General features: G+C 41.6%; 1 protein-coding gene and 1 non-coding gene across 6 annotated transcripts in view; both read right to left on the bottom strand.

The window, feature by feature from the left end:
- The window catches only part of ASH1L (ASH1 like histone lysine methyltransferase), a 230256-nt gene that overhangs the window by 61011 nt on the left and 150544 nt on the right, over positions 1-18701 (bottom strand). For 3 of the 5 annotated variants that reach the window (XM_063694310.1, XM_063694311.1, XM_055361470.2), the window contains exon 6: positions 18181-18360. The exons of the other annotated variants lie outside the window; for them this stretch is intronic. In XM_063694310.1, coding sequence (XP_063550380.1) covers positions 18181-18360 — 180 coding nt within the window. The remainder of the gene's footprint in view (positions 1-18180; positions 18361-18701) is intronic. 5 annotated transcript variants of the gene reach the window in all.
- On the bottom strand, positions 17995-18099 carry LOC115932501 (small nucleolar RNA U13). Its single transcript, XR_004068778.1, has one exon. It is a non-coding gene; the product is annotated as a small nucleolar RNA U13 (small nucleolar RNA).

Below are 18701 nucleotides of genomic sequence, written 5' to 3'. Positions count from 1 at the left end.
AGTAGCTGGGATTACAGGCATGCGGCACCACGCCTGGCTAATTTTTGTAGTTTTAGTAGAGATGGGGTTTCACCATGTTGGTCAGGCTGGTCTTGAACTCCTGACCTCAAGTGATGCATCTGCCTCAGCCAAAGTGCTGGGATTACAGGCATGAGCCACTGTGCCTGGCCTAAAGTTCCAGTGAATAAGACAAAGCTGATATATTTCCTTCCTTTAACGAAATTATAACATACTGACTTTTGGCCGGGCGCAGTGGCTCACGCTTGTAATCCCAGCACTTTGGGAGGCCGAGGCGGGTTGATTATGAAGTCAGGAGTTCCAGACCGGCCTGGCCAACACAGTGAAACCCCATCTCTACTAAAAATACAAAAATTAGCTGGGCATGGTGGTGGGTGCCTGTAATCCCAGCTACTTGGGAGGCTGAGGCAGGAGAATCGCTTGAACCCAGGAGGCAGAGGTTGTAGTGAGCCAAGATCGTGCCACTGTACTCCAGCCTGGGAGACACAGCTAGACACCATCTCAAAAAAAAAAAAAAAAAAAAGCTGGGTGTGGTAGTGCATGCCTTTGGCTCCAGCTACTCGAGAGGCTAAAGTGAAAGGATCACTTGAGCCCGGGGTGGGGCAGAGGCTGCAGTAAGCCCAGATAGCACACTGCACTCCAGCCTGAGTGACAGAGCCAGACCCTGTCAAAAAAAGAAAAAGAAAAAAAAAAGCATGGTAACAAAAGGCAATGCATGATCATGGATTATATCCTGAATCAGTGTAAGAAAGATTGCTGACCAGACAGGGTGGCTCATGCCTGCAATCCTAGCACTGTGGGAGGCCAAGGCGGGTGGATCACCTGAGGTCAGGAGTTCAAGACCAGCTTGGCCAACATGGCAAAACCCCACCTCTACTAAAAATACAAAAATTATCTGGGTGTGGTGGAGCGCGCTGGTAATCCCAGCTACTCAAGAGGCTGCAGCTGGAGAATCGCTTGACTCCGGGAGACGGAGGTTGCAGTGAGCCTAGATTGTGCCACTGTACTACAGCCTAGACAACAAGAGCGAAACTCTGTCTCAGAAAAAAAAAAAAAGAAAGAAAGATTGCCATCATTATGAAGACAACTTCATTTATTTATTTTTTTCTTGAGACAGAGTCTCACTCTGTTGCCCAGGCTGGAGTGCAGTGGCATGATCTTGGTTCACTGCAACTCTGCCTCCCAGGTTCAAGTAATTCTTGTGCCTCAGCCTCCCGAGTAGCTGGGATTACAGATGCCAACTACTGGGATTACACTATGCCTGGCTATTTTTTGTATTTTTAGTAGAGACAGGGTTTTAACACATTGGCCAGGCTGGTCTTGAACTCCTGACCTCAGGTGATCTGCCTGCCTCAGCTCCCAAAGTCTTGGGATTACAGGCGTGAGCCACGGCACCTGGCCAGGTTATCTTAATAATTCATAAAACAGGTAATAAACATCATGTGCTTTAGGAAAATATTAAATGATTTTTAATTTACTCTCATAATTTATTATGATTAATATTTAAACAAGTATAAAATTATTTAGTACCAAATAACCAGAGGAAAAATAGGATCAAAATCATACTGACAGGGAAAGAAAAACTGTCTTGGATTTAAAACAGCGTTCCAGTAAAAACAATATATTTATAAAGACTGTTATGATCTGAGTCTATTAATATACATCTAGGACTATAACACAGATGTACTTAAACACAGCACAGCTCACTCAAACGCAGATATATGTAAAAGCACTTTACAAACAGCAAAGGAGAATACAAACATAACTTAATAGATGTAATAAATGTTGCTCACAGAAACTGTTTTGGACAGAAATATAAAGTCATTTGTCATTTGATAGTGATACATTCTGACAAATGCTGTGTCAACATCATAGAATATACTTACACAAACCTAGATGGTAGAGCTTATAGGACCTAGGCTACAAACCTGTTTAGCATGTAACTGTACTGAATACTGCAGGCAGTTGTAACACAATGGTAAGTATTTGTGTATCTAAACATTTCTAAACATACGAAAGATAGAATAAAAATATGGTTGTAAAAGATAAAAAGTGGTACACTTTATAGTATAGAGTACTCACCATGAATGGACCTTGCAGGACTGGAAGTTGCTCTGGGTGAGTCAGTGAGTGTGTGGTGAATGAATGTGAAAGCCTAGGAAATTACTGTACATTGTACAAAAAAATGTACAAAAAAGCCAAAATGCTAGGAAAGCTATGACATCACTAGGTGCTAGGAATTTTTATTTTTTTGCTTTTTTGAGACAGGGTCTCATTCTGTCTCCCAGGGTAGAGTGCAGTGGTGAGATCTCAGCTCACTGCAGCTGCAGCCTCAACCTCCCAGACTCAAGTGAACCTCTCGCCTCAGCCTCCTTGCCCTCCAAGTAGCTGGAACTACAGGTGCATGCTACCTGTAGCATGGGACATTTTATTTATTTATTTATTTATTTTTGTAGACACAGTGTTTCACCATGTTGCCCAGGCTGGTCTTCAACTCCTGGGCTCAAGCGACTTGCCTGCCTTGGCCTCCAAAAGTGCTAGGATTACTGGTGTGAGCCATTGTGCCCAGCCTACAAACTTTTCAGGAGAAAATTTGGCACTTAATCCATTTTGAAATGTCTATCTTGGGTAGATATGAAATTGATGAACCAAAATAATTTCCTCATATTTGTTACCACATGAGAGGGCAGATGCATTTAAATCTCTTTAAGGAGATTTTAAGTCATAGATATTTTAGTAATTATATGTAGAAAATGCTGCTGCGTTCTACAAGGCATCCAAGTTGAACAAAGGGTGGCCCTGGCCATAAGAAGTTTACAATTTGGTGGGAAAACAAGTATGTATGCAGATATCTAGATTATCTATCAGAATGTGATAAAACTTTGAGGCCGGGAGCAGTGGCTCACATATGTAATCCAAGCATGTAATCCAAGCACTTTGGGAAGTAGGGGCGGGCAGATTACCTGAGGTCGGGAGTTCAAGACCGGACTGGCTAACATGGCTAAACCTTATCTCTACTAAAAATACAAAAATTAGCTAGGCGTGGTGGCACCTGTAATTTCAGCTACTTGGGAGGCTGAGGCATGAGAACTGCTTGAACACAGGAGACAGAGGTTGCAGTGAGCTGAGATGGCACCACCGCACTCCAGTCTGGGTGATAAAGTGAGGCTGTCCCACCCCAACCCCCACCCCCCCAAAAAAACCAGAATGTGATAAAACTCATAACACTACTTACTAGGAGGAGATACTAAGTTCTACAAAAGGAGAAAGAAAAGTAATTGTAATTAGGAAAGAATTAAGAAAACTTATTTGAAAAGATAAATGGGATTTTGACAAGGAAAAGTGAAGAAGGGAAGGTAGTTCATACTACACAGAGCAGACATCTAGGATAAACCCCAGGAGAAAAGTGTAGGATGGAGGAAGTAAGGAAAATGATCAGATGTGGCTAAAGGAACAAGTATTTGAGGACTATGACTGGACAAATAACTAGAAAAATAGGTTACACAAGATAAGGGTGGGACTTAAATATTATGCAACGGTTCTGCAGGAAGTAACAAGATTTCAAAGGAATCTGGGTAGGGAATAACGACCCCAATGAGGACATATGCTGGGCGTGGTGGCTCACGCCTGTAATCCTAGCACTTTGGGAGGCCAAGGCGGGCGGATCACTTGAGGTCAGGAGTTCAAAACCAGCCTGGCCAACATGGTGAAATCCCGTCTCTACTAAAAATACAAAAAATTAGCCAGGCATGGTGGTGGGCACCTGTAATCCCAGCTACTCAAGAGGCTGAGGCAGGAGAATTGCCTGAACCTGGGCGGCGGAGATTGCAGCGAGCCAAAGTCATGCCACTGGACTCCAGCCTGGGTGACACAGCAAGACTCCATCTCAAAAAAAAAAAAGATTGGTAGGGCATGGTGGCTCACGCCTGTAATCCCAGCACATTGGAAGGCCAAGGTGGGTGGATCACGAGAGGTCAGGTCAAGAGGTGAAGACCAACCTGGCGAACATGGTGATATCTTGTCTCTACTAAAAATATAAAAAATTAGCCAGGAGTGGGGGCGGGCACCTGTAATCTCACCTACTTGGGAGGCTGAGGCAGGAGAATTGCCTGAACCCCGGAAGTGGAGGTTACAGAAAGCCAAGATTGTCCTATTGCACACCAGCCTGGGTGACAGAGTGAGACTCTAAGAAAAAAAAGAGCATACTGGCTTCCGGGAACAGTGGCTCATGCCTGTAATCCCAGCACTTTGGGAGGCCAAGGCAGGTGGATCACCTGAGGTCAGGAGTTTGAGACCAGCCTGGCCAACATGGTGAAACCCCGCCTCTACTAAAGATACAAAAAATTAGCTGGGCGTGGTGGCAGGCGCCTGTAATCTCAGCTACTTGAGAGGCTGAAGCAGGAAAATTGCTTGAACCCAGGAGGTGGAGGTTGCAGTGAGCCAAGGTTGCACCACTGCACACCAGCCTGGGTGACAGAGCAAGACTCTGTCTAAAAAAAAAAAATCATACTAGCTGGGCATGGTGAGCTGAGATTGTGCCACTGCCAGACTCCGTCTCAAACAAACAAACAAACAAACATCATATCAGGGTTAAAATACTTCTGAACATCATCTACAGACAACAGGAAAACAGACTCCCTTAATGTTCTTTCATAAACAATATGGCAACTTTTGCCGTGGGGATATGAATTTGAAGAAGGGGGAGGCATCATTTTTTCATAATGCCACCTTTCCCTAACCTTGCTCCAATCCAGACCATTTTACTGCACAACTTAAAATCCTCAAGGAATACGGCACTTTTAGATAAAAAGGTAAAATTATATTTCAGATTACTATATAAACTTTATGCTAAAAAGTACAGAATGTAAAAAAATGGACATGTTATTCTAGAGCTAATCTTTTAAATAAAAAAAAGGAATTAATCAAATGGTCCAGACAAGTTATCCATGTTTTACTGCTTTGTTTTGTTTTTAAACACAGGGCCTTGTTCTGCCACCCAGGTTGTACAGTGGTGCAATCATAATTCAATGCAGCCTTGAACTCCTAAGGCTCAAGCAATCCCACCATCCCAGTCTACTGAGTAACTAGGACTACAGGTCTGTGTGCCACTATGCCTGGATAATTATTTAAAAACTTTTTGTAGAGATGGGGTCCTCACCATGATGTCTAGGCTGGTCTCAAACTCCTGGCCTCAAGCAATCCTCCTACCTTGGCCTCCCGAAGTGCTGGGATTACAAGTATGAGCCACCACACACAGCCAAGTTATACTTTTTTTTTTTTTTTTCCAGCATAAAAAGACATTGAAGGCCGGGTGTGGTTGCCTGTAATCCCAGCACTTTGGGAAGCTGAGGTGGGTGGGGATCACCTAAGGTCAGGAGTTCAAGACCAGCCTGGCCAACATGGTGAAACCCGTCTCTACTAAAAAAAAAAATACACAAATTAGCCAGGTGTGGTAGCGCACGCCTGTAATCCCAGCTACTTGGGAGGCTGAGACAGGAGAATCGCTTGAACCTGGGAGGCACAGGTTACAGTGAGCCAAGATCGTGCCATTGCACTCCAGTCTGGGTGACAAGAGCGAAACTCCATCTCAAAAAAAAAAAAGAGCTGGTGGTGGTGCAAATGCCTCTAATCCCAGCCTTTTGGAGGTTGCAGCTGAAGGATCATTGTGGAAGGATCCCAGGAGTTTCAGACCAGCCTAGGCAATGGAGTGAAACTCCTGTTTCAAAAAAAACAAAAAAAAAACCCACAAAAGATATTTCAGTACTGTAAAAGCTAAGTAAAGTAGGGAAAAGTACAAACAACTCTGCAGCCAATTATTGCCAGAATTCAAATGTTAACTATGCCATTGACTAACTGTAAAACCCTAGACAAATTACTTAAGTTTCTCTAATTCTCTAAGCCTTAGCTTCTTCAATAATATTAATAATACCTGTTCTCTCACAAGGTTCTTGAATAAATTTATAAGATAACATATATAAACTCATTAGCACAGTAACTGGCACATAATAGGTATGCAAGAAGTATTAACTTTCTTTTTACTTCTTCAGTATTAGCCCAGACTAATTTACCTGAAAAAATTCCAAATATATTAGGGAACTAGATGCAAAAATGGAATCCAAGCAATTACCAGAAGAAAACAAAAGTAAATTTCTTACTTGCTTAAAATTTGGGTGTGGGAGAGCTTTTCTAATGACTTGAAATACAGAAGCTTTTTTTGGAGGGCGGCGATCTATTCTGCAGAAGCTGTAGCCCCTCTTTCACTTCCTGCTGCAGCCAATAAAGGCCGTTCCTACCATTAAAAAAAAAAAAAAAAAAAAAAAGCCAGGTGTGGTGATGCCATGCCTGTAATCCCAGCTACTCAGGAGGCTGAGGCAGGAGAATCGCTTGAACCTGGAAGGCAGAGGTTGCAGTGAGCCAAGAACGCACCATTGCACTCCAGCCTGGGCAACAAGAACGAAACTCCGTCTCAAAAAAAAAAAAAAAAAAAAAAAAAAGGAAGCAACCTGGGCACGCTGGCTCACACCTACAATCCTAGCACTTTGGGAGGCCAAAGAGAGACTTGACTCAAGAGTTCAAGACCAGCCTGGGCAACATAGAGAGACCCTGTCTCTGAAAAAATAAAAAAATTAGTCCAGTGTGGTGGCATGTACCTGTAGTCCCAGCTACTGGAGGAGGCTGAGGTAAGATGAACGCTTGAGTCTAGGAGGTGGAGACTGTAGTGAGCTGGTATTATGCCACTGTACTCTAGTCTGGATGAGAGGTAGACTCTGTCTTTAAAAAAGAAAAAAATCCAGAAGCAATTTAAAAATAAAGGCCAGATATAGTGGCTAACCCCTGTAATCCCAACACTTTGGAAGGACAAGGCAGGAGGATCACTTGAGGCCAGGAGCTCAAGACCAGCTCAGGCAACATGGCAAGACCTCATTGTCTCTACAAAAAATAAAAAAATTAGCTAGATGTGGTGATGATGTGAATGATCTTAAGCAAAGTCAAGACACACATGACGGAATCCACTAAAAGACTCTTAGGACTAACACCTAGGTTGCAGGAGACAAACTCAATACATGAAACACATCTGTCAGGGTAAACTGGTGGGAAAAAAAAATCAATTGTATTTCTATACATAGCAATAAACAATCCAAAAATTTAATTTAAAATATCCAATTGGAGGGCTGGGCGTGGTGGCATGCCTGTCATCCCAGCACTTTGGGAGGCTGAGGCAGGCGGATCACGAGGTCAAGAGATTGAGACCATCCTGGCCAACATGGTGAAACTCTTTCTCTACTAAAAACACAAAAATTAGCTGAGTGTGGTGGTGCGTGCCTGTGGTCCCAGCTACTCGGGAGGCTGAGGCAGGAGAATCGCTTGAACCTGGGAAACAGAGGTTGCAGTAAGCTGAGACCGCACCACTGCACGCCAGCCTGGTGACAGAGTGAGACTCCATCTAAAAAATAATAATAATAAAAGAATAAAAATAAAAAAATAGAAATAAAAAATCCAATTCCAATTACAACAATTACAATAGCACTAAATTAAAAAAAAATTCTTGGGAACAAGATTAACAAAAGAAGAATAGCACCTGTACACTAAAAACTATAAAACACTGTTAAAAGTTTTGAGGCCAGGGGCAGTGACTCGTGCCTGTAATCCCAGCACTTTAGGGGGCTGAGGGGGGCAGATCACTTGAGGTCAGGAGTTCGAGACCAGCCTGGCCAACATGGTGAAACCCTGTCTCTACGAAAAATATAAAAATTAGCCAGGTGTGTTGGCATGCGCCCATATTCCTAGCTAATCAAGAGGCTGAGGCATGAGAATCACTTGAACCCAAGAGGGGGAAGTTGCAGTGAGCCGAGATGAAGCCACCGCACTCAAGCCTAGGCGACAGAGTGAGACTCAGTCTCATTAAAACAAACAAACAAAACAACAACAACAAACCCTGTTAAAAGTTTTGGTTAAAGATCAAAATAGGTCGGGCATAGTCACTCATCCCTGTAATCTTAGCAATTTGGGAGGCCTAGGTGAGTCAATCACCTGAGGTCAGGAGTTCAAGATCAGCTTGACCAACATGATGAAACCCTGTCTCTACAAAACTACAAAAAATTAGCCGGGCATGGTGGTGTGGGCCTGTAGCCCCATCTGTTTGGGAGGCTGAGGCAGGAGAATCACCTGAACCTGGGAGGTGGAGGTTGCAATGAGCCGAGATCAGGCCACTGCACTCCAGTCTGGGTGAGAGAGCGATTCTCTGTGTCCAAAAAAAAAAAAAAAAGTCAAAATAAATGGAAAGACATCCCATATTCACAGATATGGTGATGACCAAATACTGTTAAGACAGCAAAACTTGGCCAGGTGCTGTAGCTCACGTCTGTAATCCCAGCGGTTTGGGAGGCCGAGGCGGGTGGATCACTTGAGGTCCGGAGTTCGAGACCAGCCTGGCCAACATGGCAAAACCCTGGATCTACTAAAAATACAAAAAGTAGATAGGCATGGTAGCACACGCCTGTAATCCAAACTACTAGGGAGGCTGAGAGAAGAGAATTGCTTAAACCCAGGGGGCGAAGGTTGCAGTGAGCTGAGATGGTGCCACTGCACTCCAGCCTGGGCAACAGAGTGAGACTCTGTCTCAAAAAAAAAAAAAAAAAAAAAAAAAAAAGACGACAAAACTTCCCAAATTGATCTATAGAGTCTGTGAAGATTCCAGTTGCATTTTTTGCAGAAATAGATAAGCTGATCCTAAAAAATCACAGAGAAATGGCAAGGAATCCAGGAATAGCCAAAACAATCTTGAAAAAGAACAAAGTTGAAGGAATCACACTTTCTGATTTCAGGCTTTCTTACAAAACTCCGGTATTTGGCCAGGAGCACTGGCTCACGCCTATAATCCTAGCACTTTGGGCAGCCAAGAGGGGAGGATTGCTTGAGGCCAAGAGTTTGAGACAGCCTGGGCAACATAATGAGGCCTTGTCTTTACAAAAAATTTAAAAAATAGCTGGGTGTGGTGGTGAATGCCTATAGTCCAGCTACTCGGGAGGCTAAGGAAGGAGGATGGTTTGAGCCTAGGAGAAAGAGGCTGAAGTGAGCTCTGTTTGTGCCACTATACTCCAGGCTGGGCCTTAGAGTGAGACCCTGTTTCTAAAAAATAAATAAATAAAAAAGCTACAGCAATCAACACAGTGTTTGAACAGTAACAATATATTATTACTGGCATAACAATAGTCACGGTCAATAAGCACAAAAGTCAAATAACAAATTGACAAAATATATCTACAATTTATATCACTGACAAAGGCATATCTAATAGATAAAGAACTCTTAAAAATCGAGGATAGAATTTCCCCTGATAGAAAACAGGGAAACACACATGAAAAGACACTTAAAAGAAAAAGATAATTAAATGGCCTTCAAAGATATAAAAAGATGCTTGACAGTATTACTTACAAAAAAAAGGGGAATTGAACCAGCCTGGCCAACATGGTGAAACCCCATCTCTACTAAGAATACAAAAATTAGCCAGGCGTGGTGGTGCACACCTGTGGTCCCAGCTACTCGGGAGGCTGAGGCAGGAGAATTGCTTGAACCCGGGAGGCAGAGGTTGCAGTGAGCCAAGATTGCGCCACTGCACTCCAGCCTGGGAGACAGAGCGAGACTCCGTCTCAAAAAAAAAAGTAAATTGAAATTCCTCACCTATTAGATTAATAAACATATAATCGTTTGACAACATAGGATGGGCTGTGGAAAAGTAAGACACACTCATGAATTTCTAGGACTACAAAAGGATACAATTCCCATGGAAGCAGAATTTAGCAATATTTACAATATTATATATACAATTACTATTTAACCCAGTAATTCAATTTCTAGGAACTTACCCTGAAGATATACCTCCAAAATATCAAACAATGTGTGGATAAGTTTATTCACTGGGCATTATCTATAGGAGCAAATATTAGAACAACCCTTCCTTACTAGACTGGTTAGATAGACTATGAAGTATCTATATAATCTAATATCATACAGCTATAAAAAATAAAAATGTGAATGTAAACAAATGTTCATAGCAGCATTACTTGTGATAGCCAAAAGCAGAAACAACCCAAATGTTCATTAACTGATGAATGGATAAATAAAATGTGGTATATATATGCACAATGGAATATTATTTGGCAAAAAAGACAGGAATTATATATACTACAACATGCATGAAACCTGAAAACAATATGCTAAGTGAAAAAACTCAGTCACAAAAAAACACATATTGTATGATACTAAATATCCAGGACTGGCAAAAAAAAAAAAATTGTATTTATATTACATATATTCCACACATTAAATATCTAAATGGACAGTTGCCTAATGGTGGGGAAATTAGGGAGTGATTGCCTAGTGATGTGGATTTCTTTCTGGAATAATAACAATGTTTTAAAACTGATTACTGTACACTTAATATCTCAATAAAGGCTTAGGATTGCTCTCAGTCCAGAGTCTTAAAGAAGCAGACTCTCTTTGTTGAAGACTTGAAGAAGCAAGCCACCAACCATGAGTTACACAACTGCAAAGAAATGAGTTTTACCTACATCCATGTGAGTCTGGAATACAGCCCCAGCCTCGGATGGTACCTTGATTCTGGCTTATGAAACTCAGAACAGAGGATCCAACTAAGCCAAGACTAAACTGGAATCTGTGAGATAATAAATGGATGATATTTAAGCTGCTAAATTTGTGATAATTTCTTCAACAGCAATATAAAATTAATACACTTGTGTGTACGCACATTTTTTTCATTCCATGGTACTGAAAGGGGCTAGAAGCATGGCATCATAGCAGTAACAAATACCCTAGTAGAAAAAGCACATGAAAAATTCAGATTTTGACTTCTAAATAATAATCCTCACTAAAAGAAACCAAAGCTCCTTGAGGGAAATAGTTGATTCCAGATGCAGGCCAAAGAAAGAACAAGTCTGATAAACAACAGCAGAAAAGTAAACCAAAACAAAAAACTAAATCCTCACTACTACAAACAGCAGAAAGCAGGGAAGTGCTCAAAGATAAGTAATCTGAAGACATGTATAAAGGAAACAGGGGCCAGTTTAAAGGGGCTCCTGTGGTAAAATCAGGGAATTTTGAGCAGTTTCCTATAAAATGCTAATAGATTATAATAACAGTCAATTTTATGCCAAGCATGATAGCTTATGCCTCCTAGCACTTTGGGAGGCTGAGGCAGAAGGACTTCTTGAGCCCAGGAGTTAAGAGTCAAGCCTGGGCAACATAGGGAGACCCTGTCTCTGGGGAAAAACAAACAAAACCACCCAAACAAAAAAAATTCATGAGTCTATAAGGTATTCAAAAAAACAAAACAAAACAAAACAAACAGAGAGTTTACGGAGAAAAAAGAGAAGCTCATCTTCACCAGAAAATGTCAGCTAAAAATCAAGAAATAATGGAATTAGAAAATTTTCTTTTCTTTCTTTTTTTTTTTTTTTTTGAGACGGAGTCTTGCTCTGTCGCCCAGGCTGGAGTTCAGTGGCGCAGTCTCAGCTCACTGCAACCTTCCTGGGTTCAAGCGATTCTCCTGCCTCAGCCTCCCAAATAGCTGGGACTACAGGTTGCATGTCACCAGGCCTGGCTAATTTTTGCATTTTTGGTAGAGATGGGGTTTCACCATGTTGGCCAGGGTGTTCTTGAACTCCTGACCTCAGGTGATCTGCCTCCCACAGTTCTCGGATTACAGGGGTGAGCAACCACACCCAGCAAAAATTGTCATTTTTCAACCATCAATGTAATTATTAACTTAGGGAAAAAACATTAATGGATGATTAAATGTTAGATTAAAAAAGACTGATAGAGAACAAGCCACAGCCTTAAATATCAACCCATGGTTTATGTATCAATTACAATGGGAAAAAATGTAGTATCTTTGCAATGAAAAGATTTGGTGGATACCACCTTCACTAAGTAATCAAACATGGCACCATCAATGCTGGGACAATAAGTGGGATTCAAAAAGAAGTATAAAGTATCACATATGCAATATTCCTGCCATGATTTTTAAATTTTATTTTTAAGTTTTATTTATTTTTATTTTTGTAGAGACTGGATCTCACTATGTTGCCCAGGCTGGTCTTGAACTCCAGGCCTCAAGTGATCCTCCAGCCTCAGCCTCCCAAAATGTTGAGATTACAGGCATAAGCCATCTTTCCCAGGCCTCTGCCAAGATTTTTTTAAACCTAAATCTAATCATGAAGATAGGATCAAAGAAATCTAAAATGAAGGGCATTCTAAAAGACAACAAAAGCCTGAGTTCTTAAAAAATGGTTGATCTTGGCCAGGCGTGGTGGCTCAGACCTGTAATCCCAGCACTTTGGGAAGCTGGGGCGGGCGGATCACTTGAGGTCAGGAGTTTGAGACCAGCCTGGCCAATATGGTGAAACCCCGTCTCTGCTAAAAATACAAAAATTAGCCAGGCGTGGTGGTGGGCACCTGTAATCTCAGCTACTCGGGAGGCTGAGGCAGTAGAATTGCTTGAACTCCATCTCAAAAAAAAAAAAAAAGTTTATATTATTTTCTCTTTCTTTTTTTGAGACAGGGTTTCAAAAAAAACGCTTTGTCACTTAGGCTGGAGTGTAGTGTCATGAACACAACTCACTGCAGCCTCGGACCCCTGGACTCAAGTGATCTGCTAACTTCAGTCTCACAAGCAGCTGGGACTACAGCTGTGCGCCACCACACCTGCTGGATTTTTATTTTATTTACTTATTTATTTCTGAGACAGAGTTTTGCTCTGTCACCCAGGCTGGAGTGCAATGGTGCGATCTCGGCTCACTGCAACCTCTGCCTCCGGAGGTCAAAGGATTCTTCTGCCTCAGCCTCCCAAGTAGCTGGGATTACAGGTGCCTGCCACCGTGCCCAGCTAATTTTTGTACTTTTAGCAGAGACAGGGTTGTGTCATGTTGGCCTGACTGGTCTTGAACTCCTGACCTCAAGTAGTCTGCCTGCCTTGGCCTTCCAAAGTGGCCTCAAGCAATCCTCCAGCTCTAGCCGCCTAAAGTGCTGGGATTACAGGCGTGAGCAATCGCACCTGGCCCCTTTATTTTTATTCTATTGTATATTACAATAGTAGATACATGTCAGTATACATTTGTCGAAACCCATAGAATGTATATCACCAAGAGTGATATACAGGATTACAGGCCTGAGCCACTGCGTCTGGCCTGAATTCTTAAATTTTTAGTAGAGACAAGGTCTCGCTATGTTGCCCAGGTTGGTCTTGAACTCCTGGGCTCAAGCAATCCTCCAGCTCCAGCCGCCTAAAGTGCTGGGATTACAGGCGTGAGCAATCGCACCTGGCCCCTTTATTTTTATTCTATTGTATGATATTACAATAGTAGATACATGTCAGCATACATTTTTCAAAACCCATAGAACGTATATCACCAAGAGTGAACCCTAAAGTAACTACGGACTTTGGGTAATAATGGTATGTCAATGTAGGTACATGGATCATAACACATGTATCACAATGGTGTGGTGTAACAGTGGGCAGGTTGTGTGTATGAAGAACAGGGTGTATATGAAAACTCTGTACTTTCCACTCAATTTTGCTGTGAAACTGAAACTGCTCTAAACATAAGTTTATTAATGAAACTGCTAACAACAAAATAGCCAGCCCACAATAATATCCTGGCTTCACATCTTTCAAGAATGCATACATGTACTAAATTGATCAATGTTCTTAAAAATGCTTAAAGAATAAACCATTTTCTTCCTACTTATTTCTGTGAGAGGAAGAGCTAGTTCTAACATACATAAAGTGATATTTCAGTCCATTTTCAGGTCAAATCTTTTGTATGACCAGAGACACTTACAAATCACTGATACGGTTGTATAATTTGATGTGAAATCAAATTACATCAAAACATCAGAATCTTCCATTTTTAAATCTTTAATCAAGAAAAAGCACAAAAGTAAAAAACAGAAGTGTGGTCTTATGATATATATAAATATAAATATGAATATATATATATATATATATATATATGTTTTCATCCATGGTTCCTGGCTCTTAACTCCCATAGTCCCTGTTATAATGTTGGGGCACTTTAAGTCTCAGGAGTGGGCCTCAGGAGGTAGAATCTCTCTTTGACCTTCTCCTGTCTTCCTTTCACCTACCTAAGGCAGGACTCTAATCTGATTGTGGGCCAAGAAAACCCTCACTCCAGAGAGGGTCCTGCCCCATACCCTAGAGAAAGGAATGTGACACAGAGAGGCCAAGAAGTCTAGACAGGACATGCTGGGTTTACATCCTCTACATTTTGTTCAATCACATTTCTACATGGCTGTCATTGACGCCTATGAAGCTTCCATAAAAACTCAAAAAGAGGCCGGGCGCTGTGGCTCACTCCTGTAATCCCAGCACTTTGGGAGGCTGAGGTGGGCGGACTGCCTGAGCTCGAGTTCGCAACCAGACTGGGCAACACGGTGAAACCCCGTCTCTACTAAAATACAAAAAATTGGCCGGGCATGGCGGTGTGTGCCTGTAGTCCCAGCTACTCAGGAGGCTGAGGCAGGAGAACTGCTTGAACCCAGGAGGTGGAGGTTGCAGTGAGCCAAGATCTTGCCACTGCACCCCAGCTTGGGCAACAGAGCACGACTCCGTCTCAAAAAAAAAAAAAAAAAAAAAAATTTAGCTGGGTGTGGTGACAGGTGCCTGTAATCCCAGCTACTCTGGAGGCTGAGGCAGGAGAATCACTTGAACCTAGGAGGCAGAGCCTGCAGTGAGCCAAGATCATACCACTGCACTCCAGCCTGGTTGACAAGAGCGAAACTCCATCTCAAAAAAACAAACAAAACCACAAAAAACAAAACTCAAAAAGAAAGGTTCAGAGAGTTTCTGGATAGCTGAACATGTGGAGGTTCCTGGAGGGTAGTGCGCCCAAGGAGGGAATGAAAGCTCTATGCTCCTTCCCCAGTATATGTCTTCATCTATAGCTTCTGTAATATCCTTTATAACAAACTAGTAAATGGAAGTACATGTTTCCTTGAGTTTTGTGAGCCATTCCAGCAAATTAATCAAACCCAAAGAGGGGGTTGTGGAAACCCCAACTTGAAGCTGGTTGGTCAGAAGTTCTAGAGAGCCAGAGTTGTGACTGGTCTAAAGGGAGGGTGGCGGTCTTGGGAAGTGAGCACCCAACCTATAGGATCTGACCCTATATCCAGGAAAACAGTGACGGAATTGAATTGAGGACACCCAGCTGCTGCCTATTGCTTGGTGTATGGGAAAACCCTCATACCTTTGGTTACAGAAGTCTTCTGTGTTTTTTTTTTTTTTAATTTTATTTAAAAAAATGTTTTTTTTTTAAACCAGCAGTTTGCTCTTACAGACTTCTTTGTTGATGATTATTGTGATGTGACAGCAGAGGAAAAACACAGTCTGAGAGGTTTTCCCTAAGCAAGAAATAAAACTTGAATTTTATTTAGCAGAAAAGTTGATAATTATATTTCTGCTCTATTTAGCAGACTCTGTTCCAAAATTATGACTGAATTAGATGTGTCCCAAAGTGTATTTCTACTTTCTCATTTCCTACAGAATGTTGATTTTTTTTTTTTTCCTTAACAGCTATTAACACCTAGAGTAATGACCATTATTTCCGCAACCTGTCTTATGGCTAAAGTGTGGCTATGCAATTTAAATTCTAGCCAATTTATATAAATGCGGGTTTGAAATTTTCTTACAAAGAAGGAGCATGGGCCAGGCACGGTGGCTCACGCCTGTAATCCTAGCACTCTGGGAGGCAGAGGAGGGCGGATCACCTGAGGTCAGGAATTCAAGACCAGTCTGGCCAACATGGTGAAAGCCCATCTCTACTAAAATTACAAACAATTAGCTGGGCACGGTGGTGGATGCCTGTAATACCAGCTACTTGGGAGGCTGAGGCAGGAGAATCGCTTGAACCCGGAAGGCAGAGGTTGCAGTGAGCCGAGATCGTGCCATTGCACTCCAGCCTGGGCAACAAGAGTGAAACTCCATCGCAACAAACAAACAAACCAGAAAACAAAAAACAAAGAAGGAGCATGCTTTTCCTCCTCTTTTCTGTCTGTAACAAACATCAAATGGCTGGACTCTAGTAACTATCTTGGAACATGAGGGAATCTTAGGAATGCATAATTAGTGCTGAGATAGAAGGGAGAAAAAGGAGCCTAGGTCCCCGAAGACATTGTGAAGGTACCATTATGAACTTTGAACTACATACTTCACAACTTCTCTTAAATTAAAAAAAATAGTTAAGTGCCTATCTTTTTAAAGTCTTGGTTATTTGAGATGATTTATTATTATAATTAGCTAAACTTAAGCTTCATTAGTAAAATGTTTTCATGACCTAAGAAGCACGTTCAGAGTATAAAAATTTTGTGATATCTACCTCAGTGACAAATCAATAAAAATCTTTTAAATGCAAAATAAAGTGGTATGGTTTACATGTCAATTACTTTAACACCACCAAATGAGATGTACCTCTAAAATCTAACGTTTCCTCTTTCAATCTTATTCTTCTTTTTGTGTAAATTCAGATATTCATGACTTTTTGATAGAAACTGTGAGGTGAGAGTTTTTGCCACTAGTAATTCATTCCATTTATTTTCCACCCTGCTGCTGGAGTTATCTTAAACAAACCTATACCTTTCACATCCATCCCCCAAACTCATTTTTTATTTCCTATAGCAAAATAGCATTAAAAAAAATTTCTTTTTTTTTGAGATGGAGTTTTGCTCTTGCTGCCCAGGCTGGAGTGCAATGGCGCGATCTCGGCTCACTGCAACCTCCGCCTCCCAGGTTCAAGCGATTCTCCTGCCTCAGCCTCCCAAGTAGCTGGGATTACAGGCATGTGCCACCACACTCGGCTAATTTTGTATTTTTAGTAGAAACGGGGTTTCTCCATGTTGGTCAGGCTGGTCTCAAACTCCCAACCTCAGGTGATCCACCTGCCTTGGCCTCCCAAAGTGTTGGGATTATAGGTGTGAGCCACCACTCCCATCCAAAACCAAATATCTTAAAGTTAACTAAATATCTCAAAGTCCATGGTTATATGTTCCTTATCATATAATGCTTATTTACCACAGGGCCACTACATTTCAGAAGCCCTAAACTTTCAAGTTGTTTTGATATATGAAAAATCTTTGTATCCTTTTTACATGCTGTTCTGACTGGAATATCCTTCTCCATCTGGTAAACTACTACCATACCTCTAAATCCTAACTCAACCAGAAAATATTTCTTAATTGATGATAATTTGCTATCCCTTTGATGCTTTAAAAATTCTCAATTAGAGTGCTTATTAAATTGTACTCTGCCAAGACAATACAAAGTTCTTAAAAGCAAGGCAAATATTTTATTCATCTGACACAGCTCATGGAACACAGGGTCCAATCAGTGAAAAATGAAGTCACCAATATAAAAAATGAAGTCACCAATATCATTTTAGTTACACAGAGCCATTTATTGCTTAAGTTAATAAGAAAAGCATCATTAGGGCCAGGCACGGTGGTTCACGCCTGTAATCCCAGCACTTTGGGAGGCTGAGGCAGGTGGATCACGAGGTCAGGAGATCTAGACCATCCTGGCTAACATGGTGAAACCCCGTCTCTACTAAAAATACACAAAATTAGCTGGGCGTGATGGCGGGCCCTGTAGTCCCAGCTACTCAGGAGGCTGAGGTAGGAGAATGGCGTGAACCCCGGAGGCAGAGTTTGCAGTGAGCCAAGATCGCACCACTGCACTCCAGCCTGGGCGACAGGGCGAGACTCCGTCTCAAAAAAAAAAAAAAAAAACAAAAAAAGAAAAGAAAAGCATCATTAGAATCTCAATCTAGAAAGGCAGAGAGAAGATAACGATCAGAAAGACAATTAGTCTCATACAACATAAGACAGTACAGTAGTACAGTGAACACTGATATTTGTGCATATTACTTTTGTACTGATTTCCCCCCACATCAGAAAGGGTAATGTATTGACCTTGACACAAAGTTTGAGGGAGGCATACCTCATACATGAGCGCAAAAACACAATCATCACGCTTATGAAACACAAAAGAATCTATATTGTTTTTTGATAGTCAAAGTATTTTTCCAAATGTGGAAGAAAAAGGGATGTTAGCTAATAGGTACTACTACTTACTCTGTAGTTTTGTAAACGTCAGAATACAGCCCTGCTTTCTGATACTTCTTCTTTGGGGGACGTGGGGGCTTCTTTTCCCTTGGGATGAGAGAAAGCACAGGCTGCAAGGTACTTTCAGGTTCAGAAGGTTTAGCTGGGGTTTCAGAAGGACTGGGAATCTCAACTGGTGCTTCATTAAAGCTAGAAAGAGAAGTTTAAAGATAATTTTATTGTGAAAAAAAAGTTTTCCTACAAATAATTGTCTACTTAAAAAAAAAAAACCATAGCAATTAAAAAAAGAGATATGGGGACTTCCTTATCTGGCCATGTTTAAATAACTGGTACCAGACTTCTCCTGACAAGAAGTAATAGAAATATGGTAGTCTACTAGATACTTAGAGAAAATTTTATTTTATTTTATTTTTTGAGTCGGAATCTTTCTCTGTCACCCAGGCTGGAGTGCAGGGGCACAATCTTGGCTCAAGGCAACCTCCGCTTTCTGGGTTCAAGCAATTCTCCTGCCTCAGCCTCCCGAGTAGCTG

This window comes from Gorilla gorilla, chromosome 1 (genome assembly GCF_029281585.2).
Source record: "Gorilla gorilla gorilla isolate KB3781 chromosome 1, NHGRI_mGorGor1-v2.1_pri, whole genome shotgun sequence".
Classification (NCBI taxonomy): domain Eukaryota; kingdom Metazoa; phylum Chordata; class Mammalia; order Primates; family Hominidae; genus Gorilla; species Gorilla gorilla.
The sequence above is the reverse complement of the archived record's forward strand: the minus strand, read 5'-3'. Positions and strand labels throughout refer to the sequence as shown.